Source organism: Ailuropoda melanoleuca, chromosome 12 (genome assembly GCF_002007445.2).
Source record: "Ailuropoda melanoleuca isolate Jingjing chromosome 12, ASM200744v2, whole genome shotgun sequence".
Taxonomy (NCBI): Eukaryota; Metazoa; Chordata; class Mammalia; order Carnivora; family Ursidae; genus Ailuropoda; species Ailuropoda melanoleuca.
The window spans coordinates 30997354-31022262 of record NC_048229.1 but is presented as its reverse complement, the minus strand read 5'-3'; the positions used below and the strand labels follow the sequence as shown (position 1 = coordinate 31022262).

At 54.5% G+C, this 24909-nt stretch overlaps 3 protein-coding genes across 5 annotated transcripts; 2 read left to right on the top strand and 1 right to left on the bottom strand.

The window, feature by feature from the left end:
* On the top strand, window positions 1-3618 carry BAX (BCL2 associated X, apoptosis regulator). 3 transcript variants are annotated; one of them, XM_034672411.1, is made up of 6 exons: window positions 18-126; window positions 704-755; window positions 846-992; window positions 1349-1484; window positions 2857-2961; window positions 3348-3618. In XM_034672411.1, exons 1-6 carry the CDS (start codon window positions 93-95, stop codon window positions 3450-3452), a joined length of 579 nt encoding a protein of 192 aa, XP_034528302.1. In that variant the 5' UTR covers window positions 18-92; the 3' UTR covers window positions 3453-3618. The 3 variants fall into 3 exon arrangements, with proteins under 3 accessions (XP_034528304.1, XP_034528302.1, XP_034528303.1); XM_034672412.1 differs by having other exon boundaries at window positions 80-100; XM_034672413.1 differs by lacking the exon at window positions 704-755 and having other exon boundaries at window positions 1-126.
* A 2888-nt stretch (window positions 3619-6506) lies between these two features.
* On the top strand, window positions 6507-7611 carry FTL (ferritin light chain). The gene is given in 4 exon segments (NM_001304921.1): window positions 6507-6639; window positions 6805-6951; window positions 7197-7322; window positions 7438-7611. Coding segments are annotated over 4 exon segments (528 nt in total). The 5' UTR covers window positions 6507-6537; the 3' UTR covers window positions 7591-7611.
* Window positions 7612-9138: 1527 nt separating this feature from the next.
* GYS1 (glycogen synthase 1) lies at window positions 9139-24696 on the bottom strand. The gene is made up of 16 exons (XM_002917856.4): window positions 24369-24696; window positions 22707-22888; window positions 20295-20486; window positions 19227-19412; window positions 18855-18999; window positions 17881-17998; window positions 17458-17578; window positions 17069-17175; window positions 15632-15691; window positions 15461-15539; window positions 13525-13638; window positions 13126-13252; window positions 11668-11763; window positions 11315-11478; window positions 10789-10869; window positions 9139-10636 (listed from the first exon to the last, which is right to left on the bottom strand). Exons 1-16 carry the CDS (start codon window positions 24484-24486, stop codon window positions 10313-10315), a joined length of 2214 nt encoding a protein of 737 aa, XP_002917902.1. The 5' UTR covers window positions 24487-24696; the 3' UTR covers window positions 9139-10312.
* Between the last annotated feature and the right edge of the window lie 213 nt (window positions 24697-24909).

Below are 24909 nucleotides of genomic sequence, written 5' to 3'. Positions count from 1 at the left end.
GGACGCACGCTCAGCGGGGCGATCACGTGACTAGGGGCGTGCTGCGGCCGCCCGGGCGGACCCGGCGAGAGGCGGCGGCGGGAGCGGCGGTGATGGACGGGTCCGGGGAACAACCCAGAGGCGGGGGTGAGGCGGGAGGCAGACGGGCGGGAGGAGGGCGAGCCCCCTCGCCGGCCGGCCCCACGATCCGTCCAGCCGGTGTGGGGCCGTGCGATCTCCAAGCACTCCGGGGCAGAAACTCCCGGATCGGGCGCTGCCAGCTTCCAGCCCCCTCCCTCCCCGGGGGTTCCCGGCTCTCTGGCCTCTGTGCCCCGATTCCTTCCTGCCTGGTGCTCTCGGACCCCGGAGAAGCTGGAGACCCCAGAATCCAAGCCCCCGGGGCAGGCCCGGGCTTGTCGCCGGCACCACTTCCTGGTGGGAGGGGCGGGTCTCTCCTCTGCCCCCTCAGGCCAGGGGTCTGGATGCATGAAGTGTTCCCCTCAGTCTCTTCTGCCGGAAGAACGCAGGATACAGGCCTAGGGTCCCTGCCTTTTTCTCCATCAGGAGCTCAGTTGTCCGGGCCCCTAGCCACTGTATCTACCAGGAACCCAGAAATGCAGGACCCCCTAGTGTTGTCCTTCCTCAGAGATCATGAGCCACCCTAGTTCCCTGGATCCCCTAGGACCCAAGAGTCCAGGCACCTCTTCCCTCCTTTCTCCTCTAGGGCCCACCAGCTCTGAGCAGATCATGAAGACAGGGGCCCTTTTGCTTCAGGGGTGAGTTTGAGGTGTGATTATTGCCGAGCGGATTTGAGGAGTGATGCCCCATTCTGATTCTGCACCCCCTGCACTCCATTCCCACTCTAGTTTCATCCAAGATCGAGCAGGGCGAATGGGGGGAGAGACACCTGAGCTGGCCCTGGAGCAGGTGCCCCAGGACGCATCCACCAAGAAGCTGAGCGAGTGTCTCAAACGCATCGGAGATGAACTGGACAGTAACATGGAGTTACAGAGGTGTGGCCCCTGGGCCCCTGGAGTCCCAGCTCTCAGGCCCCTCTTCCCCTTGGAGCCTGGAGTTCAGACCCACAGCTTCCTACTCTCTCAGACCCAGGGGTCCAGCCCCCCCTCCCCCCGCCAGCACCTTGGACTCAGCTCTTCCCTCCTTGAGAATATTGAAATCCTCCCTCAGGGAGTCATTTTCCCCACTTTCCTAAGTGTCCATCTTGTCCCTTTCCCCCACGTTGGCCTCTTTTTCACGTCAGCCTGGCTTGGGCCTCAGTTTCCTTGTCTTTGGTATGAGGTGGTTGCCAGGGTCTCCACACAATGCCTGATCATTCCTCCCCAGCACTGGCTTTCCTCTTTTCCTGCAGGATGATCGCAGCCGTGGACACAGACTCCCCGCGCGAGGTCTTTTTCCGAGTGGCAGCTGACATGTTTTCCGATGGCAACTTCAACTGGGGCCGGGTTGTTGCCCTCTTCTACTTTGCCAGCAAACTGGTGCTCAAGGTGGGCGTGGCTGCAGGGCAGTGAGCCCAGGGAAGCTCTACTCAGACCTATGAGGACCTGGGAGTTGTGAGGTCAACCCCTGTGGCAGCCCAGTCACCAAAGGGGATGGAGAGACCTATGCGCTGCTTGTTTGCTCCTTCATCTATTCATGGAGCAAAAATTTATTAGGCCTACTACGTGCCTGGCCTGTCCTTGGCATCCGAGATGTAGCATCAAACAGAGCGGGCTAGGTCCCTGCTCTCTTGGAGCTCACATTGTCTAATGGGTGCTGAGAGAAGTAAACTAGAATGATGTAATGCAAAGTGGTCGGGAAGGACTTCTGAGAGCGAGTGACATTAAAGCCAAAGTTGCAGTGATCTATGAAGATCAGGGGGAAAGGCATCTGATGAGGCCACAGCAAGTGCAAAGGCCCTGAGGCAGGACTAAGGCTGATGCATTGAGGGCAGATTGTGAGGGGTCAATTGATGTTAAAGATGTTAACTTTGCCGTGAGTGAGAGGGGAGGCTGGTTTTAAATAGGAGAGTGAGGTGACCTGCCTGCATATAGCTGTTCACTGTAAAATCCTTTTAACTTTAAAATTTCAGGGGAGTGGGAGCCCAACAATTTTGGGGGGGCCATTATGGGTAGGAAAAAAGATTATGGGGTGGAAGCTGGGAAGCTGGGAGGGGGACACCTGTAGTAGTTCCGGTGATTGTTGACTGACCTGGCCTCCCTTGGTAGCAACGGAGGCAGGGAGTAGATTTCTTAATGTGTTTGCCAGATTGAGCTGACAGGACTTGAATGTTGGAGGTGAGGGGGACAGCGGTCAGAGCGATGGTGGGGCTGGGGACAATAGGGAGGAAGTAGCCAGATAAAAAAAGGGTGAGAAGGAGAAGTTTAGGGAGTTGGAGAGTCATGGGCATGGAAGTATGTCTGGTCCTATCTAGTCTGAAGATCAGAAAAGCCCTCTCTGGAGATGTGACATTAGACCTGATATGAAAGCTTTGAGGGAGGAGTAAAAATTTGCTTGGTTGAAGCCTGTTTAGGTAGAAGAATCAGCATGTGCAAAGGTCCTGAGGCAGGGAAGAGTGGTGAAAGTGAAGATGTGGAAGAAGGTAAATGAGACACAGAAAAGAAGTGGAAAATTGGAATGCGATCGAGTCAGAGCCTTTATACAGGGCCTTGTGGGCTGATATGCCTTTTGGTCTTTACCACCTGGGGAGCCATGGAAGGTATGTGAGCAGGGCAGTTGACCGTAACAAGATCCATGTACAATTTATGAAGCTCATTCTGAGTAGGAGAGAAAGAGACTGCAGTGGGGCAGGAAGGGAGGCAGAGTTGAGAAAGGAGTGGGGACAAGGCTCATTCCCTAAGGCCAGTCTACTCCCTGCAGGCCCTGTGTACCAAGGTGCCCGAGCTGATCAGGACCATCATGGGCTGGACACTGGACTTCCTTCGAGAGCGGCTGCTGGGCTGGATCCAGGACCAGGGTGGTTGGGTGAGGCCCCTGACCCCTCCCCTACTCCTCTGAGACCCCTGGGTCTTCCTGAGCCCACCAGTGTTGCCCTCTCTGACTCTGGAATGCATTTCCTCACATGTCTGATCAACTCATTTGTCTGGTATCCACGACCTGTTGGTGACCCCTGACCTCTCAGTGACCTCTGATCTAACTAGTACCTTCTGTCCTTCCTGGTGCCTCCACTTCTTCTGGAGTCCCTCAAGTTTTTTGATAACCCTTTGACGCCAGCTCTTTGGTATCCATTCATCTTAGGCTCTTGTCCCCACTCATGCCCTGTGACCACCTCCCTCCCTGATTCCTCATGTGCTGGTCCAAGGGCTGCCCCTTGGCCCAGCTGCTGAAGTGACTGATGTCTCTGTCCACAGGACGGCCTCCTCTCCTACTTTGGGACACCCACGTGGCAGACAGTGACCATCTTTGTGGCTGGAGTGCTCACTGCGTCACTCACCATCTGGAAAAAGATGGGCTGAGGCCACCAGCTGCCTTGGACTGTGTCTTTTCTGCATAAATTATGGCATTTTTCCGGGAGGGGTGGGGATTGGGGGTCATGGGCATTTTTCTTACTTTTGTAATTATTGGGGTGGGGGGCACAGGGAGGAGTGGTCTAGGGGGGCAATAAACCTCTTTCAGGCCACACTTTGGAGTCTGAATCACTAAGCCCACTCCCTGGCTGTTACAGGAGATCAGGCTTCATGTGCTGACAAATCTTTTTCAAAGAAGCCTGGTGCCTTCTGGGTTAGTGATGAGTTAGGTCTCCACTCTGCCCTCCAGGAGCATGCAGTCCTGAGGGAACTGAAGATCACTTGTGTGGAAGCCTGCGGTGTTGTGTTGGAGGCAGCACTGGGCAACGACAAGCCAGGCAGTGGAGCCTGGGGCTTTAGGAAAAGAGAACAAGGCAGCAGGCCCTGGAGAACTAGGGCTTGGAAGCTTCCACCATATGGGACCAGAGGAAGTTGCACTTACTGAGATGGAGAATGGGGGGAGGGGGGAGGGATGGGAGGCCTTGGGAGGACTTACTGGACCAGGAGAGGGCTCTAGAGCCCTGTGGAGAAGCCACTGGAGGTCAGAAGGCTGGAATCTGGGGTTCTGAGAGAGAGGACAAGGCCTGAGCCTGTGCTGTGTGGCCCAGGAGCACAGGGCTGGACACCAGCTGCATGGGGAGGGGCTGGCCCAGTAACTGGGTGGGGCCCTCCAGGAGAGCAGGCCTTAGGGAAGATGCTGGAAAGCGGCCTTGTAGATTGGACACAGAAAAGGAAACCAGAGCTTAAGATCACTTGATCATAGGGTCTGTTGTACCTTCTCTCTGGGTCTCTTCTCCCCCCTTCCCCCCAGGTCTTTCTGTCCTCTCTCTGGGCCTCTTATTTTCCCCCATCCCATGACCTACCCCTCGCCCCCAAGATCTCCGTCCTTCTTCAGATGGTCTTTGCCTCCCCACTTCTTCTCTACCCGTGAGCACTTCTGAAGAAGCCACCTCTCTGCAGGTGGGGCCTGCTGGAGGCTAAAGGTCTTTAGGCTGAGGTATGAAATTTGGTGAATGAGTAACTCAGGCCCCATTGTGACTGTGTGCCTGGCGCAACTGCCCCTCCCCCATAGACTCTCCCCAGAGACACCAAGTCAGGGGAGAGCTGTCAGATAAGATAGCAGTGAAGGGAGACTGAGTCAACGGCCCAGAGAGAGGGGACAGTATGACCACAGGGGGAGCCCAGGGAAAACATCAAGGCAACGAAAAAGACTGTAAGACTTGGAGACAAAGCTCACTCACATCTTGGGGGAGTGGGCCAGCGGTGGTTCCCAGCCAGGCCTAGTTCTCAGGGTCCCAGCCAGTTTGCAGTCTGCTGCCGCCATGAGGTCAGTCAGTGGCCCCACCCCGCCTCTGCCTGAGACCCTTCCCGCTGAGTTCAGCATGACTCAGCACAGCTGCTCTCCTGGCCACGGGCCCAGGTGCCCCTTGAGGACCCCAGAGACCAGCCGGGTCCAGGATCCTCTAGGACAGGAGACACCCCCTTGCCTGGGTTGTTTGGAGTGGCCCCCTGCAAAGAAGGATTCAGTGGCTTCAGCTCCCTGCCCAACCCCCTAGCTAATGGAGGGCACTGAAAATAGGGTCACGTTCCTGTCTTTGTCTCCTTTCCCCCCTCTAGGACGGGGAGTTCCTTGAGGGCAGAGTCCTGGTTTGAGCCAGCTCTGCTTCCCAGACACCAGCCTGCAACTGACAGACTTAAAAAATGTACATTGGCTAAAGATACATCCCATCCACAGGTCCCCAGACCCTCCTGGTTTCCCTAGGACCCAGGGCTTCTCTTTGGGACCTTCAAGAAGCATGTGTTAGGCAAGACAGGGACTGCTTCAGAGCCAAAGAGAATTCCATGTCTCTGGCTGCCCTCAGAATAGCCTCTGGAATAAGCAGCCTCAGAGAGACCCTAAAGCTTGAGTGTCATTTCACCCTTACCCGTGTCAGCTTCTAGAAAAACAACAGGCCCCTGAAAAAGCCCCAAGGTATTCCAAATGGCCCAATCTTTCAAAGGATCCAAAGACCTCCTACCTCTTAGTAAAACCCCTACAAGGCTTTCAGAAATATCCCTGTCCCCTACTGGGGAGGGGGGGCGCAGGAGGACCCCCGAGACTCTAGAACTGTCCTTTTAATCTCGAAGATCTCTTCATGAGTCTAAAGACACACACACCACCACTCCTCTCCCAGGGGAAGATTCCAGAAAATGAGGATTTCCATCATGAGCGCCAGTGCTACAGAAATCCCCAATCTTTGAACCCAGGGCTCCAGGTCCCCCTTTCAACCCATCTATCAGAGAGATCCCCAAGATCCCAGAAATATCTCACCGCACCGCCTTCCAAACTTCTTAATGATCCGGGGCCCCTTATCTTCCAGAACAAACCCCAGTCATCTGGAAGTCTCTGTACCTCTGAGAAACCTCCAGGGCGCCAGAAGGGTCCATGCTCTAAGAGACAACCCCAGAATCCAACTTACTTTCCTGAGACACCCCCAAGACCCCAGAGTCATAATTTTCCAGGGCTCCCAGTGTCCCCATTAACCTTCCACCTACCAGAGAGACCCCCACAATCCCCTGACGTCCCAGAATCAGCCCCAAGACCCTTGCACCCCGAAACCCAGCCCCCCATCTCCACTTCCCCATTTCACAACAGCCTCGCGCTATTGGCGCGTGACTTCCCAACTTCTGGGCGGGGGGTCTGGGACTCCTATCAGCTCAGATTGGTCAATAGCGGGTTCTAAGCCCCGCCTCCCGGCACTGAGCATTGGCCGATCGCTCTCCCTGAACGCCCCACCTCTGAGGGCCCGCGCGCTATAAAAGAAGCCGCCGTGGCCACAGCCTCTCGCAGTGTGCTCGGCGGTCCTGCGGATCTGTCTCTTGCTTCAACAGTGTTTGGACGGAACAGACCCAGGGACGCCCCCTCTACCAGCCAACGACCACCCTCCAACCTTTTTTCCAGTCGCAACCTTGGGAGCCGTCTTCTTGGCCACCCGCTGCCTCCGGGACCAGCCAACAACCAATTTCGAGCTTACCTCTTAATCACCAAACAACCATGAGCTCCCAGATTCGTCAGAATTATTCCACCGAGGTGGAGGCCGCCGTCAACCGTCTGGTCAACGTGCATCTGCGGGCCTCCTACACCTACCTCTCTCTGGTGAGGGTCCCCAGGACGCCCCCAGCCTAAGTTCCCCCCAAGTGCGCACCTCCGGCCCTCTGCGCACGCGCTGGCCTCCTTTGTCCCGTAGGGTAGTCGGAGGGCGGAGTCCAGGCTCCTGGCCGGCCTTTCTTCCCGCTATTTTTCGCGCCTTCCTTCCCGCAGGGCTTCTATTTCGACCGTGACGATGTGGCTCTGGAAGGTGTGGGCCACTTCTTCCGCGAGTTGTCTGAGGAGAAGCGCGAGGGCGCCGAGCGTCTCTTGAAGATGCAAAACCAGCGCGGCGGCCGCGCCCTCTTCCAGGACGTCCAGGTAAATAGTGTGCGGGCAGCGGACTACATGTCCCGGGGGGCTGTGCGCGCGAAGCGCCTTGACTGCAGCGCTGTAGGCCCCGCGTGGGCTTCTGGACGATTGTGTTCCCTCCTGTGCGGCGCAAAATGGAGGCGCGCGCACTTCCCCGAAGACGTGGCAGTCCACACCGCAACCCTGGGGTGGGTAGTTGGAGGAGCCTGGGTGCGTCTATGTAGCTAGTCCTGAGCCCTCTGTCCTCTGTCCAGAAGCCGTCCCAAGATGAATGGGGGAAAACCCTGGACGCCATGGAGGCTGCCCTGGTTCTGGAGAAGAGCCTGAACCAGGCCCTTTTGGATCTGCATGCCCTGGGTTCTGCCCGCGGAGACCCCCATGTAAGTACTCCCTTCATCCACATTGAATAGGGCAGATTTCCCTTTGAGTCTTGTTTCCCCATCTGTCATACTGTGGATGGAAAAGTGGCAATGTTTTCTCATCTTCGTCCCTCAGCTCTGTGACTTCCTGGAGAACCACTTCCTAGATGAGGAGGTGAAACTCATCAAGAAGATGGGCGACCACCTGACTAACCTCCGCAGGCTGGCCGGCCCCCAGGCTGGGCTGGGCGAGTATCTCTTCGAGAGGCTCACTCTCAAGCACGACTAGGAGCCTCTGGAGACCAGCAGCCTTCGAGGGGGCCCCTCTGACAAGCCCCTGGTGCCAGAGCTTGTGCCTCAGCCTCTCCCTGCAGCCACGAGGCAGCTTTTTAACCACCCTGGAGCCCTCTCTCCCAAGCCCTGGACCAAATGGAAACAATAAAGCTTTTTGCAGCAGCTGGTGGTTTTGGGTGTGTTTGTGTTGTGGTTCTGTGTATGGTGTGGGAAATGAGGTATCTGTTTTCACAAGGCTTTTAATAAGCTGGACTGCCCTGGCCAGGAGACAGGTGTTGGCCTCCATTCCCACCTTTGCTGTTCTCTAAGCCCTAATCTTATCCCGGGGGAGTATGTTGGGGGGGGGGGGGGAGTAGCAAGTTCTCTGCTTTGCCAGGCTGTTAACTGCCCCTTCTACAGACTCCAAGGAGTCTATTAAGCCCTAGGCTGGGTAGCTGGAAGCAGGCACAGTTAGAAATAAACTGTAACCAGAAACAAGCACCAGAAGCACATGATAACGCAAGAGGTGCTGAGCTAGGAGTTTGGGCACAGCACAAACAGGATGTGAAACCTGGGGACTAAGTTCTCTGAGTGGGAACTGAAGGCTTGGCAGGCAGCTGCTGGGTCCAAGCTACAAAACTGTGAACTCTGACCCCCTGCCCCTTCTCTGGTTTTGGTAGAAGAATCTTAGAGGAAGTGGCTTCCAGACACTTGTTCTTTCAGATTCTCAGCACCTGCTGTAGTCCCCACACTTTGGTGGCCACTCATGATCCCGGCAGGGGAGGGGGCTTGTGTGTGTCCATCACCAACACAGTTATCGGGAAGGGTGGTCACACATGCAAATCCAGTTTCTACTCCCCCTGAAACGTGATTGGTTCAGAGATGCACTCTAGTGAAGACTCGAACTGAAAAAACAGATTTTTTTCCTGGAAAACAGCCATTCGGGGGACAGTAGGGCTAAAGTCCAGAGGCCAGCGTCCTTGAAACATGTTCTAAGCTAGCGCTGTCCAACAGAACTTTTTGCAATGATGAAAATACTCTGGGGGCGCCTGCGTGTCTGTTAAGCGTCAGCCCACAGCTCAGGTCATGATCCCAATCCCAGAGTCCTGGGGTGGAGCCCTCGGCTGGCTCCTTTTAAAAAATAAATAAAATATTCTGTATTTGTGCTGTTCAGTTGTGTAGCTATGAGCCTCATGTAGCCACAGTGGCTATTGGGCAGTTGCACATGGCTACTGCCACTGAGGAATCTGGTTCATTTAAATCTAAATAGCCACAGGGGGCTATCCGAGGGTCTTTTTTTTTTTCTGGTGACACAGCCCCTTTCTGCCAAAGAGCTTGAGCCAGACTTGCAAGTCCCGACTAAACAAAGCTGCCTTCCCTTTAAATAAAAACTAGAATCTAGAACAAGTCTCTCCAAGTCAGCAGAATGAGACAAGGTATCAGGGACTCAGGGGTGGGGGTGGGGGTGAGGTAGAATAGAAGCGGGAAAGAGGTAGAGAAGCCAAGAGGAGGGAGGGGCCAGGAACGAGGCCCAGCAAGCCCTCCCAGCAGACCAAACCTGAGATTCTTAAATATAGTTGTATTTTTTTCATCTCTGGACACCCATCAATCATACCCCCTTCTGCCCTCCCCCTCCCAAAGGCAAACCGAGTGCATCAGACACAGCATAGCACACATGAAGGGCCCCTCCCTTTCACCAAAGCTGGGGGCAGGGCACAGCTTAAGGATGGAAGAGCCTCGAGGTAAATATGAAGAAGGTTCTAGAACCTACTGGGTTCAGTTCTAGACCAGGGGAAAGGGACCAGGAAGCAGCACAGTGGTAAGGTTCTAGATTCAGCAGCTGGGACCTAGAACCCAGTGGTTTCATGGCGGGCCTAGGGCTTGTGGCTTGTGGCAGGGGAAGACAGCCAGTTCTGTCCTCAGCAGGGGGATTCCCTGGAGGGAACAGGAATCTCAAAATGAGGAGGGGAGCTCAGACTCTGGGAAGGAGGAGGAGGGTCTGGTTTCAAAAGGCCAGAAAGGCATCTAGACCAAGACTGCATGTTCTCCAATAGAAATGAGAAGCCAAGTGTTCTGCACCACCACCACCCCATTGGCCAAAGTACAGAGAAAGAGCAGTGCAGGGGTGGAGGGGCCTTCCAGGCAGAGCCAGACACCCCAGGAAGGGCCAGATCGGAGTAAACAGGGGAGTGCCCTGGTCTGGAGCCCCAGTTCTGGAGTTGAAATGGAGGACCTTCTGCATTCAGTTAAGTCCCTGAAAGTGCCCCAGCTCTGGACTTGATTGTCCCATTAGCAGGGAAACCACATGGTTTCCAGAGCTTTCTGGCCCTTGGGCCGAGCCTGAGCATGGCATGATCTGTGGGCTATAAAATTAGCAAGCCACAAAGGGCTCTAGGAGCCCCTGCCTGGAAGGCACCAGACCAGGTTTCCTAAAACCTCTGGCCCCACGGCAGGGTAATGGCAGGTTCTTGGCCCCTGGCACCCAGGCAAGGCCGGAAGGACTCCAGGGCACACAGATTATGCATTCTGGAACCCAGGAAAGGCACGGCGTTGTGTATTCTGGAGTGTTGGGGATTCCAAGAGCTGAGCTAGAGGGGCTGGAGTGTATGGCGGAGGGAGCGGGGCTGTGGACCCCCAGGAAGGTTTGGGATCTGGAGTCGGGTTTAGGAACAGCGCCGTTCTGCACCCACCCTCTGGACGAGGGCGGCAGGACGGGCCGGGAGTGTGGGGCACAGGACTCAGTTGCGCTCCTCGCCCAGGGAGCTGGCAGGGCTGAGGGGCTCACTGGGAGTGCTGAGCGAGCTGGAGGGCGCCGTGTCCACCGAGCCGCGCTTGCTCCCGCCGGTGGAAGAGGCGCAGGAGGCGCGGCGCGGCCATTCGGGGGCGCGGATGTTGCGCCGGTCCTTGGCGGCCTCCTCGTCCTCGTCGTAGCGCTCCCCGTCTACATCAGGGGGCCCGTCCCGGGGCTCCTCCTCGTCCTCACTCTGGTGTGGGCTTGAGTGTCGCGACAGCGAGGGCGATGGTGGCACCGAGGCCGGCCGTGGGTAGCGGTAGCCCTGAGTCTGCGTTAGGCGGGTGTGGACACAAACCTCAGAGTGAGCAGAGGCCCCTACGGTTCCCCCCAACTCCCCCGGACCTTCCCACTTCAGGAGGGACGTGCCCCCACCACAGCCCTTTAGCTCCAAGCCCATCAGAGAGATCGGGGTCCACTCACCGCGTCAGCCTCGTGGGGCTCATAGATGAAGTGTTCTGGAAAGGCCTTGGCCAGCGCCATGTGGCGCGCAGACATATAGTACTTAGGGAAAAGAAAGGGAGGGGGCGTTAGGGGAGGGGAGCCAGACCCCGCCCCCGGAAGAGGTAGAAGGGGGCGGACCCTAGCCACACCCTTTATGCAGATGAGCACACGCAGGTACCTTCCTGATGGCCCGTATGCCCATTATCCATCTTTCTGGCTCCACTCCTTAAGTAGATAAGCAGAGCTGTGAACGGACCATCTCTGAGCCACAGCTCATTAACACGGCCAGAATTCTTAAGTCGGTTACCTCCTCGGCCACACACTCACGCAAGGAAGGTAACTGCCACCAGTGTGGTCTACCTGCAAAAACTGGTTGATTTCTTAAAGGGACAGGAACTGTTAGAGGTGGAAGGAGCCTGACTGCCTCCCGCGCCAGCCTTGAAGGCTGAGGAATGAGAGACCCAGCGGCCAGTTCAGCAGCAAAGGACACGGAAGGCGGTTATACCCGGCCTAGGTATTTCCAGTCCAGAAGGTCTGAGAGGCGCTCGGTGCGGTTTCGCTGGATGATGCGCTGCCGCCGGCTCTGCTGGCAGAAGCTGTAGAGGAAGGAGGTGAGCTGCGAGCAGGAATCATCGAGACTACGGAACCGCCGGTCCAGAATGTAGATGCCTGTGGGGCCAGGACGGGGGCTCAGAAATCAGACTAAGGAAACTTTCATTCTTCCGGGGTCTCTCTGGCGCCGGGACCCGTCCTCCGGGGACTCTCTGGTGCCAGGACCCGTCCTCCCCCGGGGACCCAGGAGCCCACGCCTTCCTCCCCCAGGATCCAAGAGTCTCGGCTCTCAGTCTGGGCACCGACCGTAAGCTGAGGGGTCTGCAATGTGTTCCTCCATGAAGCAGCCGAAGCCGGAGAGGTTGGTGGAGATACTGGGGATACCCATAACGGTGCACTCAGCTGCGGGAAGGCGTGAGAAGCAAGTGTCCGCTTAGCTTTCTCCTTTCCAATCTCTTAAATCTCAATAAAAGCTCCAACAGCGCCCTCTACGGACACCTTGAGCAAATCACTGAGCCCACAAACCAGGCGGTGCATTAGACTATCATAGTGTGTTTATCATAGGGGAAGGTAGGAGGCTCAGAAAAGGGAATTCACTTGTCCCAAGGCTTCAGGACGAGGAAGAGTCTAGAGTTAGGCGATAGGATGCTGAATTATTAAGTACGGACTCTGTGCCAGTATCTACCATTTTACTTAATCCTCACAACTTGTAAGATAGTTTCTTGTGCCAAATATAGTGTGCTGCTTAATCATAGCTTCAGTCTATTTATTTAAAAGATGTATTTATTTATTTGAGAGAGAGAGAGAGAGCGCGCGAGCACGCGCGCAGGGAGAGGGGCAGTGGGAGAGGGAGAAAGAGTCCCACACAGACTCTGCACTTGGTGCTAGCCTAACTCGGGGCTCAATCTCATAACCCTGAGATCAGGGCCTAAGCTGAAACCAAAAGCCGGTCACTTAACCAACTCAGCCATCCAGGCCCCCGAGCTTCAGTCTATATTGTCAAGAGGTAAGAGAAGGGCTCTCATTACTGCCTCGTTTAATACTCTAAACAAGCCTGAGAAGTGCTTCAATCAGTTTATTATGATTCAAATGGAAGTGTTTCTAAAAACCCACATAACCTGGAAAGGCAGGCTCCAGATATAACAGGGCTTACGGGAAAAATAGGGTTGGGGCCAAGCACACAAAACCCCCACATCACTGTAACCACAACAGAAATAAAACTGGCCAAATCATCATCCTAATTATCGTGCAAGCACGCTTTAAGAGATTTGTTAAATTACTCATAAATTGAGAAATACTACAGCAAATGTGATATTTCCTTAGCCTGAAAAACATGAAGGTAGCTTGAGTGAAAAGTGCGTGAGGCAGGGTTGAGTTTGGGGCCACAGCAGAATGTCCCTAAATGAGGGAGAATTGCAAATAAGGTTTAAGTTGGAGCCAGCCCCTTCCTAAAAGAGGAAGATAGAGCCTATGGGCCCTGAGAACATCTCAGGGAGCCTTGGCCACATTCCGGTCGTGTGAGTGAACTATGCATTCAACTGTTGTTATGTGGGGGGCCAAACAGCAGCCAGTTGGGGGAAATCACATGTGACCCCTAATTATGCATCACATGAGCTACTGTGTCACAAAAACATATTCTGTAGCAAAAGAGACTGTTGCCATCGTCTCTATTTTGCAAAGGAGAGCTTGGGGCACAGAATGGGGCAAGTGCCTTCACCGATCATGCCTGATCGGACCAGAAGCCCACCACCATGTTGCACTCACCTGGCGTGTAGCCCCAAGGCTCATAGTAGGAGGGGAAGACCCCAAGATGGCAGCCACGGACAAATTCCTCATAATCCACGGGGAGCAGGGGGCTTGTGGAGGAGAGGAACTCTGGGTGGAAAATCACCTACCAGTGAAAAAAGAAGAGCTCAGCCCAAGCGCCTTATTTAGCTACTCCCTGGGATCCCGGAGTGGCCCAGAGAGGGTGAAAGACTTGTCTAAAGTCACACAAGCCAGTGGGAGGACAAAGATTTGAATCCAAGTCTGTCTGCTCAAAGTGCTAAGGTCCTTTCTAAACACAGCAATCCTTTGATAAACTACGGGAAAGGGGGGATGTGAGGCCCAGGCTCCCCCTACCCCACCCCACCATGCTTAACCCACCCTGACCATTGCCCTCACCTTGACCCTGTCAGCACTACTATTGAAAAGTCCAATTCGGCGGATGGTGGTCAGGATAGGGTCCGAGGAGTCGTCCAGCATGTTGTGGGTGCACACAGGGGGGAAGGACTGCCTCTGTATGGGCCAGAAGTGGGATGGGGGTCAGAGAAGGGACGGGGCTCTCTAGTGCCCTATGAGCCATGCTGACCCTGGGGAGACCACAGTTCCCACCAGCTTGTGGGAACCACAAGCCCAAGAGATTAGCAGTTGTAGATTTCCTACTTGGCTTTCTCTGTAAAGGTCCGCATTTCCCTTTGACCACCCTGAGCCGGAAAAAACTATAATTCCCAGCTCTCTTTGAGGCAAAGCCTCATGGACTATGAGAATCGCAGCTATTCTGTTCTATACTCTTGGCTCTGTCATCAAAGAAACCCGAAAGGCACTAAAACCCTAAATCAATGGGGCAGAGACTTTACCCAATATGGTAGCAAGCTTCAGGGGCTGCTGGAAACTGCAGGGTTTTTGTTTTGGTTTTGTTGGTTTGCTTTTAGAGAGAAAGAGAGGGTGGGGTGGGAGGGAGAGGGAGAGAGAGAGAGAGAGTCTCAAGCAGGCTCCACACCCAGCACGGAGCCCGACCCTGGACTTGATCTTACAACCCTGAGATCATGACCTGAGCCGAAATCAAGAGTTGGATGCTCAACTGACTGAGCCATCCAGGTGCCCTTAGCTGTCGTTTTCTTATGAAAATCCTGGCTTGCTTTCTATCTAAGTTCCCTTTACTCTCCTTCCTGTAATTCCCTCCACCTCCACTCCCAACTGAGGCCCAAAGAAACCACAATTCCCAAGAGTCACTGGAAGAGGCCAGAGCAAGGAACTCCCATGGGGTGCTGGACAGATAGTTATTGGTACCTCTTCCATCTCATGAAAAGTTCTACTCACCTTCAGAGGGCCTCCAGGGGCTGCAAGAAACTACAACTCCCAGCAGCCCCATGGCAGATACATCCTCAGGGAGACCAACTGCCTTAGGGACTATTGGAAATTGTAATTTGGCCAAAAGTACATCAGGCCATATTTGTGCAGCTTGGCTTATCTAGGTTTCCATTCCCCAGGAAATGGTTCACCAACCCTGATCAGTGGTACCAAAGATTCTTGACTCAAGAAAAGAAAAGAACTCTACCTCCCATAAGCCTCTGGGGCTAGCAAAGACTCAGTGAAGCAGGGGCTGCTGGGAGTTGTAGTTCTCATTCTGTTGCTGCCACAACTTCCCGGTTTCCCATCGGCCTAATTGCATTAACCTCAGGAATCTGAAGAAGCTACAACTCCCAGGAATGTTTGGGGACTAAGACACAGCCAGTAGTATAAGAAAAGCAGCGGCTGCTGAGAGTTTTTAGTGTTCTTCTGGTCATGATAAGTGTTTTAGCGGACTTTCTGTCTCTAATGAGTATGCAGCTAGTTTGCAGGCAAGACCCAGGTAGCAGGGACTTGTAGTTCTCCTTTTGTGGCTGGGTTGGCTTCCTAAAGTTCCCTTTCACCTTTTGTCCTTTGATCCCAGAGACTCAAAGAAATTACAACTCGAAAAGAAGGGGAAAGGGAAGGGAAAGGGAAGGGGAAGGAAGGGAAAGGAAAGGGGAAAGAAAGGAAGGAAGGAAGGAAGGAAGGAAGGAAGGAAGAAAGAAAGAAAGAAAGAAAGAAAGAAAGAAAGAAAGAAAGAAAGAAAGAAAGAAAAATAAATTTCAACTCCCAGTGGCCCCTGTAGCAGAATAAGCCAGGGCTGCCCTCAGGAAACTGAAGGTCTACCAGTCAGCTCAGACCTTCGGTGGACTTGAGAACTGATTCCCTGGGAAGGGCTGCCAGTACAGAGATCTTCCGGCCATCTCTGGGGTCAGAGCCAACAGGGCAAGCTGCCTCTGGGGCTGCAGGGCGTTGCCAGCCCTCGACTGAGGGGTCCCAACCATACCTGCGTGGCAAAGATGGCTCTCTTCATCATGGTGAAGTCCTCCTTGTCCAGCATCTTGTTCATGTCCGGGAGGCTCCCCCTGCAAGGTGAGCAGGGTATGCAGCTGGGAATCAGGGGTGACGAGAGCAGTTAGGGCCCAGGAGGATGCAGGGCTGGGGGTGGGACACTCACACCAGCAAGGATTCATAAAGCTTCCTTCCGAACTTCTCTTTCACAGTGTTGGCCGTATCCCTAGAACGAGCAGAGCCACAGTATCATATACACACACCAGTTGCTGTAAGTTGTTAGGTTTCTGGGGCAGCTGGAAAACCGAGGTCTGAGCAGAGGCCCTGGGGATTCTGAGCTGGAGGAGGGGGAGCTGGGAAACAGGCCCTGGAAGGCTTGACTCCCTTGTGCCTTGCATCAGCTGTGTGGCCAGGGACAGGTGGCCTTCCCTCTCTGACTTCAGTGACTCATCTGTTAGACGGGGATAAATATAGAACCAACATCATAGGTTTGCAGTGAAAACTTGAAGTCATGACAAAAGTATACAGTGCCTGGGCATGGTGAGCCTTCCAGAAATGTCAGCTATTTTTAGGACTTGCACTTGTCCTGGCAATAGCAATGCTAAGCCTCATTTTATAAAAAGGGAAAATTCTGTTCTGAGAGAGGAAACTTGAGGTACATGAGGGAAGACAGCAATTAGTGACACCCCACAGTCTCATTGACATTCCTTGGCTCATAATCCTCTCATAGCTCAGGCCTCATTTTCTACCCCATCTCCCTACAGCACTCTGCTCCAGCCCCACTGGTCTTCTTGTGGTTTCTCAAACACATCACAGGGCCTTTGCACTTGCCGTTCCTCTGCCTGAAATGCTATCCGCCAGATACACGCAGCGCTCCCTCCCTCATTTCCTGTTGGTCTCTATCCAATGGCACTTTCTCAGTGTGACCTGTCCTGACAACTCATGTCCTGTCTCTCATACTCCAGTCCTGCTTTATTTTCTTGCCAGAGCACTTCCCCCCTTCCCCCCCTTTTTTTTACCCCCCACCCTCACTTTTCTTTTCGAAAGATTTTATTTTTAAGTAATCTCTACACCCAACATGGGGCTTGAACTCACAACCCCAAGATCAACGTCACATGCTTTACCCACTGAGCCAGCCAGGTGCCCCAGAGCACTTTCTATAGAACTTTCTAGAATGTGAGCTCCGCTTGACGAGGGCAGGGATTTTTATCTTTCTCATTTTATCTTTCTCATCCAGGCTGTGTCCCCAGGGCCTGGAACAGTGCCTGGGACATGGTAGGTGCTCAGTGAGTATCTGACAGCTGATGAATGGGTTTTGCATTTGAGGAAACTGAGGCTTGGAGAGGCAGAATTATTTGCCTAAAAAGTCACAAAACCAGCAAGGGGCAGTGGCACAAGGGGGACCTTGCCAGAGCCCTGATTGTGCAGTCACACTCGTCCTGCCTGCAACTCCTTACTCAGGGGAACTGGAGGCCTCGCAAGCAAGTGACATCCCTAGGAAGTGGTGGGGCGAGTTGCTTGTGTTCCAGAGAACAAAACTGAGCCCCCCAAAGCACAAAGCTGGAGTGGGAATGGCAGGGCTCCTGGGCCCAGGGTTGCTGACCAGAGCTGCTTGCGCACGGCCTGGCCCTTGAGGGTTTCCACATTGAAATTGTTGGTCCGAGCCGGCATGATGAAGAAGGCAACGACCGTCTGCTCACTGCCGTTCACCTGGGCAGAGGAAAAGGTGTGAGGTGGGGGAGGGGGTCAGAATCACCTGGGAGAAGGCTGAGGTCACCTACCCTTTTCCACCCATCAAGACCACTATGGCCCTGCCATGCCCCTTCCTGTCAAGGAGGATTGAAGTCACCATCCCCATGGGGACCCTGGTCTGCCTTCTGGGTCTCGACACTTCCCGTTCACACATGGGTTTTCCTACTTCCACCCCCCACCCAGTTATGTCGTGATTTCCTCGTCCTCTTTTTGTGTCCTCACAGAGAGCCCAGGCCTTACTCTGAGCAGATAGTTGAGCCGGGCCAAGGCCTCTAGGAAGACGTCGGCCCCCTTGTTAGAGAACTCGTAGCGGCCAGCGATAAAGAAATACAAGGTCTTGTCCAAGTTGAAGTCCAGGTGTCTAAAAAAGCCACAAGGCAGGGTGAAGGCAATGGTGGGGAGCCTGTAGCCCTGGCCTACAAACTACAAACCGCAGCGGCTACAGGGACAAAGAACAGCTTAGCCAGAGAAGAGGCATCATGGGGACTCCTGGGAATTGTGGTTCTTCTCTCCTTAGATGGGGATCTATCCCTCAATACTCAGCCATTGTTCTGGGGCTCAGGAACCCAAGAGGCCAAGCTGACAGCTGTCCTGTCTCTTACACTCAGGACTTGGGTTCCCAACCCCCTCCTCTCTCAAGACCTAGGTATCTGGTCCACGTACCCATAAAAATGGCCCCGCACAAACTCCTGGATTCGAGCCTTGCTTTGAGCATGGAGGTTCTGGAACTCATGCATGGCGGAGAACTTTTTCACATTCAGCCCATTGGGGGTCACGATATCTGGGGTTGGGGGAGAAGGCCCATGTTTCAGATCTTCATTTATTCATTCTGATCAGTGTGGCTGAATGAATAAACAAAGGAAAGACTCCTTTCCTTGAACAATTTATTTGCTTTAGGAGCTCCTCTGGGAGCTCCCTTGGTGACCCAGCTGCCCTCACACTTGGATGCCTTCTTGCCCAAAGTTACTTGCATACGTTCACAAGCACAACTACAAATCCCAGCAGCCCCTGCAAATGACTAACCCCACAGGGAAATGACCCACCTTGCGGCCTCTGGGAGTGGTTATTTTGTTGCCCCTATTCCACCCTGCCCTGGGAATGGTTTAAACAGCCCCATCCTGCTTCTCCCAGAATATACCCTCAACCTTCAAGCCTTTCTTAAGGTTCCAACCATTTCCTATCCTCGTTGAAATTAAAGCATGTCAATGAAAAATTATAACCTCTACCCTCTCCTGGGGCAAAATTCCAGGAGGGTAAGGAGCTGACTAGCCAAAGGCCTTCTGGGAATTGTAGTTCTCACAATACACTCATTGAGAATGGGTACCATAACCTGGGAGGAATAACTGGTTCCAACACCGTTCTTCTCAAAATCAAAACCCAGTGAAACTCCATTCCCTTTCAGAAGGCCGATATCTGCATTTACCAATAAAATAACTTTACCATTTTGAAATTAACGTCAAAGAAATGACACCTCCCGTGGGTCTCTAGGGCATATAGCCAGGCAGCTTCATATTCAGATCACCAATTTAGGGTCTTCTGGGAGGGTAGCTCTTCGCTCTCTACAGTTAAAAAAAACTGGTCTAGGCCTTAGCACAGACCACCTTATTCACGTCTAGAGACCCCAGCCTATTCCCTACCTGGTTTCCTCTTGAGTAGGTGCTGAGCCTCAATGGCGGTAATCTGGGACACAGTAGTAAAGACGTGAGCGCAGTGGGCCGCTGCCCGCTCCATGCAGTAGCGGTGATAGATTTGCCTCTCACCTGCTTCCTTGTCCACATTGAACTGGGTGGGAAGGGAGGGCAGTCAGGGTGGAAGAACTGGGGAGAAGACTAGAGATCCAGGCTCCAGGGCCCTGGGGGCGGTTGGGGCTGGAGGCTGAACTCCTCCTGGATCTGAGGGAGGCGGGGGCTGAGGCCTTGAACTCCTGGGTCATGGGAGAAAAGGAAGCTTGATCCCCCTGGGCTGTCCTGAAACACTTGGAGCCCCCCTGTGCCACATTCCCGGCTCACATTCTCCAGGTTGTTGTAGAAGTCCACAGCACCCGCACACAGATATCGTCCCAGGAGCGTGGCATGGGTGGTGAAGATTGTAGCCACAGGCAGCCGCCGGGCCCGGCACAGGCAGAGTCCGATGCCCGCTAACCACTCGTGGAAGTGTGCAACCACATGTGGCTTCTCCTCATTCTGGGCCAGGAACTATGGGGCAACAGGAACAGGGCCACTGTGTCTCCACATGTGTTGTGTAGGCAATCAACAATCCCCCAAGGTGGAGGAGAAAGCAAGGGAGAGCTATCACTACTCCTGCACAGAGTGAATGGTCGCCCACTGCAGTCCCCCCAGAATAAGGAAGGAACTATAAATCCTTGAGACGGCTAGACCAGCTAACCCCATCCCCAGAGGCTGATGGGAGCTGGGGGATTTTTTGGACAACCTTTTAAGTCCCAAAAAGGCTGAACTGGAAAGTGTCCCCAGGTCCTGGATGCAATTCCTGGAGACTCTATCTCGATCAAGAGTAAAACTGTACCCAATACTGGCTAAAGGACTACAACTCCCAGAATGCCCTAGGAGTAGCCAGTTCCTAGACTGTTTTCCTGGGGCATGAGAAGTGAAGTTTCTTGAGCCTTTTAAAAGCTAAAAGGGGGGTCAGAACCAGGATTCCTGGTTCTCATATAGACTGGAGATCCCCAAACATCCAGAGCCCCATCTGAGAGCTAAGTCCAGCCACTATCAGACTAGAGAACTACAACTCCCAGAATTCCCTGGTACAAACGCTCCAGCTAGACCAGCACCCCCAAAAGCTAATGGCTCAAAAGTCCTATACTTGGAAGATTAGAGTGAATGAAGCTAGGGTTGGAAGTTTGAGTCTCTGAGGAACAAAAGAGTCTGGGCCCCTGGATGTCCATTTTCCCAAAATTCAGAGCTAATGCTTGGAAAAGGACCTACAACTCCCAGAAAGCCCTGGGAGAAGCCAGCCAGCCCGAGGCCCCCACCCAGACACCCCCTGGCCAGAGGCTGATGGCCATTGTAGCTTGGGCGGGGGTTGGAAGGAGTGACACGGGGACGGACAATGGGGCCTACCTCACCCAGGAACCAGGTTGTGAGGAAGCCAAAAAGGACGGCGTCGTTGGCCTCACGGTCGTACCAGGGCACCCCGATGTTGCAGGTGTCCCAGAGCTCCCCCTTCCAGCGTTCCAGGGCCCAGGCTGAGGCCCCCACATCCAGGAGCACCACCAGAGGGCTCCCCTCGATCAGCCAGCGACCAAAGTACACCTGGGGGGGTCACAGGAAGGCTCAGGGCTGTGGCCACATGTCTCTGGGCTCAGCATCTGTGGCTCTCCTGTCTGCAGGCAGCTACCTGGACTTACCACCTCAGTTCTTCCATGCTGTTTCTGTATCTGCTGCTAATTTTTCACCCGCTGCCTTATTTCTCTATATGTGCTGTTAGTTATTCCCACCAAGATCTTTTTCAATCTGTCATATTTACTCTCTCCCTTGCTTATAACCACCACCCCGCTCCTCCCCACTGCCTCCTTTCTCTGCCTATAGCCACTCATTTTACATGTCCTTCCTCTGTGCCTCCGCTGCCTTGTTATTCCACCCTTATAATGTCTCCAACCTGCTGCCTTGTTTCCCTGTTTGCTGCCACTTCTCTCGCCAACCCTCACGTTGCTTTCTCCCGTGATCTTTTCCTTCTGTTGCAAATTCCTTCCACTGGATGCTTCTTTTACTGTTCTCCCTGCCCTATTTCGTCCACCCACTGCCTGGCGTCTGACCCTTTCACCATAAGTTTGTCACCTGCTGCCTCCTTGATTTGCAGCCACCCTTTCTAACACCGGCTGCCCTCTTTCCTCCCCCAGGGGCTGCCTTTCTCTACCCACTGCCCTGTCTCTAAACATCGCTGTCACATTTCCTTCTGCCTCTGCCACGTTCCTCTGATCGGCGACTGCTTTCTTCCCGAGATGAAGGCCTAGGTTCTGGGCCTGCTGCCACGGCCCTGTGCAGGCAGAAAGCAGTCGTTTGCCTCTCTGGACCTGGCTTTTCCCAGCCGGGGGAGTCTGACTCTGATGCCCTGCCCCTCCCCCTCCCAGCTGTTGTCTGCCCTTTCACTGGGGGGGGGGGCTATTCTTAGGCCCCCAGCACGTGGGGAGCAGCTGCCACGGGGGAGGGCTGGGCTGTCCTAGGGTTCCTTAGGGACACGGCCGGGCCTGACTGGACTCCACACCCCACCCCAAGCCAGAGGCTGTGAATGAATGCAGGAACCACTGTACTTCTTTCCTCCCCAACTCCAACCTTTCTGTACTTGAGGCCTGCTATGTCATGGTCTTCTCTGCAGGCGGCAGCCATCTCTCTGGTCCTCATCTGGGGCCCTGGGATGAGAGCTCCCCTCCGATCTTTAATTCCTGGCTCTATCCCTCTGAATCTCTGCCCTCCCTCTCCCCACCCCAGGTCTGCTCGCCTAGCTCTCTTCTCTTCATTAGTACTCCATCTTCCTATCCCTTCTAGGTCTTTCTCCCTGCAACGTCAGGCTGTTTTTCTTCTTCTCTCTCCCTATTGCTCTAGCCCCTGGGGCCGTCACCACCTTTTGGGACAATCAATCTCTCTCTATCCGTCTCTCTCCCTTGGTCCGCTTCTCCCCATCATTGCAAGCTTGGCTGTTTATAGTAATAATGATGATGGTGATGACAGCCACGATCACAGTAGTTCATACACAGTACTAACTGAAGCCAGGAATTGGGCTGAAGACTTTATTAACTATTGCATCCTCCCGTAAATCGTACAAAGTAGATGCTATTAGCATGTTTATTAGCCAAGGTCACAGAGGCAGAGAGTGGAGAAGGTGACTTTTGAGTTTCAGGCTCTGGAACCCCTACTCTGGCACTCCTTCCTCACCCCAAGCCTACCTGCCCTGGGTTCTATCTGGCTGGCTGTCTTTTTTTTTTTTTTTTTTAAAGATTTTATTTATTTATTTGACAGAGATAGAGACAGCCAGCGAGAGAGGGAACACAAGCAGGGGGAGTGGGAGAGGAAGAAGCAGGCTCACAGCAGAGGAGCCTGATGTGGGGCTCGATCCCATAACACCGGGATCACGCCCTGAGCCGAAGGCAGACACTTAACCACTGTGCCACCACCCAGGCACCCCTAGCTGGCTGTCTTTCTATCTAGCCCTTTTTCTCTCTGTGGGTCTGATGATCTTGGCCTCTAAGGAACCATCTCTCGATCTATCTTGGACCTGCTGTCTATCCATTCACCAATGTCTTATAGCTTGGGGTTCACCCACCCATTTCATGGGGTCCTGCATCTGTCTGTCTGTTAATCTTACCTCCTCTATGTCTGTCTGAGAAAGTACTGGGTCATCCCGTGTGTTTCTGTCCATGCCTCTTTCTCCCCTGGGGGCTATCCCCCCCCTTCCCTGCCATCCCTTCTCCATCTGTTGCTCCCGTCCTAACTCTGGGTGCCCACCTCCCTGCCCTCAGCCAGGCCATGTCCTACCTTGCAGCCCTTGCTGTTCATGGAGTCCAGCGTCCTCTTCAGGGCCGGAGTTGGGGGTTCCAGCAGTTCCACCTGGGTCCTCACGCCCTGCTCCGTGTAAGGTCCCACCAGGTAGTAGTTGTCGCCCCACTCATCCCCTGTCACCTTCGCCTTCGTCTGCAGGACCGTGTAGATGCCTCCCACTGTGGGCCCATGTGTGTGAGGGCAGGCCCCAGCCAAGGTCCACAGCTCTGGGACCTGGGGTGGGGGTTGGGGGCATGGGGGGTGCTGGGGCCCTGGACTTCTGGCTTAGAGGGAGGAGGGGACTGGAAGCCCATACTTCTGAGTCAGAGGGAGGATGCAATAGGAGTTCCAGGGCAGTACTCCTGGGTCTAAGGGAGAATGGGGCTCAGGCTAAACTTCTGAGTCAGACAGGAAAGGGCCAGGGACCTGGGCTCCTGGGTCTGAGGGAATTAGGGACTGGGGTACCAAGGATGACAGACACTGACAAGGATTAGCAGGACCCAGGTTCCCGAGTTCCCAGCTTACAGGAGCTGGGTTTAAATTCTCCACCAGGCTCTAGGTCACAGTAGGGGAGAATCTCTCTTCATGGCCCTATTCAGATTCCCACAGTTGCCTAAGAGAAGGCTGAATTGTCATTCCGTGCCCCCCAGGGCTCTGATGACCTGTCCCCCAGTCTCCTCTCTCCAACTAAGGACACACATGCAGGGCCCTGCTCCTCCCATGACTCCACTCCAGCCCCAGGAGTCTGGGCTCTCAGCCTCCTTACCTACTGGAGCCTGGGCCCTTGTGATACATGGCTCCCAGTTTGATGGCTGCCTGCCATGGTGTAAGACCCGGTTCCATTCCCCTCCCAAGACTCAGCAAAGCAAAACCCTAGCTCCCTCCAGCTCCAGCTGGTTTCCCAAACCCAGAACTTTAGGCCCTTCAGAGCCTGGGATGCAGAAATCTAGGCCCCCAGCCACTCCCATACTTGGGCCCAGCCCCTGACCAACTTAGGACTTCCCAGCCTTTCCTCATTCCAGTACGCATGTGTCTGAGGCCACAGGATCTTAGAAACCTCACACTCTCAGCTCCCTTCAGAGCCTAAGCATTCAGACCCCAACTCTCTCCCACCCTAAGATCTAAGAATTAGAGTCTGCAGCCCCTCCCATCTTTACTCTCAAGTGGCCAGCCCCCAAATTCTTCCACCGCGACTCACGCATCCTATCTCCCAGTTGGCTCTCTCCCAAATCCGGAGTTATATCCGCAGACTCTTCCCCTAGGGCGGCGGGTCTGAAACCCAGCCACTTCCCAGGTTTGCACTAGGAAGTGCCAATCCGCCCCCCCACCCCGCCTCGCCCCATCTCCTTCCCCGTTCAGGACCCGGGTCTCTGGTCTCCCGGAATCCTCCCTCCAGGACCTAGGAATCTTTCATTTTAGTCCCCTCTTCCCTAGGACCCAGCAACTGGACTTCCAGCCTCCTTTCATTTTAACAGTGAGGCGGCTCATCCTCACCCCGCCAGGAGACATACCCCGACCCCTCCCCAAGGACACAGGAGTCATAGGCTCCTTGCCCAGAACCCAAGAGTCATGCCATGTAGTCCTGTCCCCCTATTACTCAAGAGTTCCGGCCCCCATCCCCGACTGCCCTCCTCGTCCGCGACAGCCTGGCGTGCTCACCCTTGTTGGCCACCTCCCAGGCCACCTCGAAGAGCACTGTGTTCTCCAGGTCGAATTCATCCTCCCAATCCTCCAGTCCTGGCAGGGAGGACATGGACAAAGTGCGACTTAGAGGCATGGCCAACGCGTGAAGGGGGCTCCAGGGGCCACAGGTGGGGACTCCAAAGGTGTCTGGGGAATGCAAAGGGCAGGGCGCGGGGCCAGATAACTGGTGCCCAACGGGAAGCTTGCAACTCCCTCGGCTTCCTATTGCACGACCGCACCCCCGCCCGGGAGCTTTGGGCCCTAAGTAGAAGGCGGCCGCAGCGTCACTGAAGCCAGTGGGGCCCCTGCAGTGAAATCTTGCGGCCGCCAGGAGGCGGGGCCCGCCCCCCGGCCAGAGCCATTGGCTCGTGCCCGGGGGAGGGGGCTGCCGCGTCTCCTCATTGGTGAACAAGGTAGGGTTTGCCCTGTCCCGGCACCTTAGCGACCAATGAGAGCTTTGGGGGCGTGGCTTCTAGCTGCGCGAGCAGATTGGCCCTCAACTCTGTCAATCCTAATC